Source organism: Sinocyclocheilus grahami, unplaced genomic scaffold (genome assembly GCF_001515645.1).
Source record: "Sinocyclocheilus grahami isolate Dianchi unplaced genomic scaffold, SAMN03320097.WGS_v1.1 scaffold36880.1, whole genome shotgun sequence".
In the NCBI taxonomy this organism is placed as follows: domain Eukaryota; kingdom Metazoa; phylum Chordata; class Actinopteri; order Cypriniformes; family Cyprinidae; genus Sinocyclocheilus; species Sinocyclocheilus grahami.
The window spans coordinates 1-1,437 of NW_015522814.1; the positions used below are offsets into that span (position 1 = coordinate 1).

A 1,437-nucleotide genomic window follows, 5' to 3' on the forward strand; every position below is an offset into this window, starting at 1 on the left:
TATATATATATATATATATATATATATATACATATATATATAATAGAATAGAATAGAAATATCAACCCAAAAGCTGAAGACCCCAATCTACAGACTTATAAAATTACTTAAATGTCCAACTACTTTTTGAAGCCACAGTACATACTAACTACATCATAGCCTATAATGCTGTAAACTAAGATTTAAAAAGCAATGCAAACACTTAGTTATAATATTACTCCACAAACTTTTTTATACTAAATTGTTATGTCTATTTACCTGGAGTCATTGTACGTGTACCATTCTCCTATGCAGGGATTGCGGCAATATGCTGTGTAATGGCCACCCAAAGACGTACCAGTGTGATTGGACACAGCATACAAATTATAGACTGCATTTACTGTGAAGAGAGAAGAGAAACAACAGCAATTAAACACAATTATCCTGGAGCTACAGTAAAAACCGCATTGCTCAAACTACTGCACAGAATACAGATGTAATGAATGATGCTGCAGAACCTACCGCTGTTATCAGAGGCAAATTCCCTGAGGTCCAGCTCTTTGAGGGGGAAGTTTACAAAGGTGGAGAGTTTGCTGGTTCTGACTCGACACTCAGAGAAACGCTTCAGATCTGAGATAGTTAGAGAGTCAAGGGCAAACAAATACACACAGCATTTTACTAATAGTACATATTTAATCGATCAATACACATTTGTAAATTAGATTTAACTTGCAATTCTTTTGATGCAAGATTTGCTCAAAAAGGATACGAAGCACCAAGATTTTTGGAAATTTCTGAATGGTGAATTTTTTTGTGCATTTCCGTCTTGTTTTACATCTGTGGCATGTCTACAGAAAAAAAGGCCGTTAGAATATGTCCAAACATGTTATGATAGACAGACAGACAGACAGATAGATAGATAGATAGATGCTGACTATACTTTATACTTACTGGTCTCTCATTCCCATCTAATACATCTTCCTTGGTGAAAAGTCGAAGGCAATCTATTAAACTCACTTCTCCTGAAGTCTGAGGGGAAAAAAACAACAACATGAAACATTAACAATAACACAAACATGCTGTCATGTAAGCATGTATTTTAATGTATCAGTCTTCATATTAACCTTAGCGATAGGCAGTGACAGATCCCAGAATGGATCAAACACTGTTGAGCAGAAGCCACACTCGCTACACGTCAGAGTGCTTTTCAACTGACCAACAAACAGATCTGTGAAAAAAAACATTAGCACTTTATATTCGGAGCAGGGAAGACAGACAAACACACACAGCGAGCGAGACTGTAGCTGGTGTTAATATAGCAGGTCAACTCACCGACTACTTTGCTGTCCTCACTCTCCAGGTACTTGTTCCACATTCTCTTGCCTTTTTCGTCGTCCCTGTAGATAAAACACACTTCATTTAAGACCCCAGACAGACTGCTTACTATTGCTGTCAGAT

At 37.0% G+C, this 1,437-nt stretch overlaps 1 protein-coding gene across 1 annotated transcript; it reads right to left on the reverse strand.

Annotated features, from left to right (window-relative positions):
* Positions 1-235: 235 nt before the first annotated feature.
* On the reverse strand, positions 236-1,406 carry LOC107580585 (ubiquitin carboxyl-terminal hydrolase 2-like). The gene is made up of 6 exons (XM_016266262.1): positions 1,312-1,406; positions 1,104-1,207; positions 931-1,008; positions 749-827; positions 502-609; positions 236-379 (listed from the first exon to the last, which is right to left on the reverse strand). The coding sequence occupies exons 1-6, from the start codon at positions 1,352-1,354 to the stop codon at positions 255-257; spliced, it is 537 nt and encodes a 178-aa protein (XP_016121748.1). The 5' UTR covers positions 1,355-1,406; the 3' UTR covers positions 236-254.
* Between the last annotated feature and the right edge of the window lie 31 nt (positions 1,407-1,437).

What these genes read in the sequence shown, in the direction of transcription:
- LOC107580585 (XM_016266262.1), bottom strand. Translation starts at nt 1,354, where the DNA reads ATGTGGAACAAGTACCTGGAGAGTGAGGACAGCAAAGTAGTCG. An exon ending in TGTCACTGCCTATCGCTAAG is followed by an intron (nt 1,009 to 1,103) that starts GTTAATATGAAG and finishes TTTTCCCCTCAG; the next exon opens with ACTTCAGGAGAAGTGAGTTT. An exon ending in TCCAAAAATCTTGGTGCTTC is followed by an intron (nt 610 to 748) that starts GTATCCTTTTTG and finishes TAACTATCTCAG; the next exon opens with ATCTGAAGCGTTTCTCTGAG.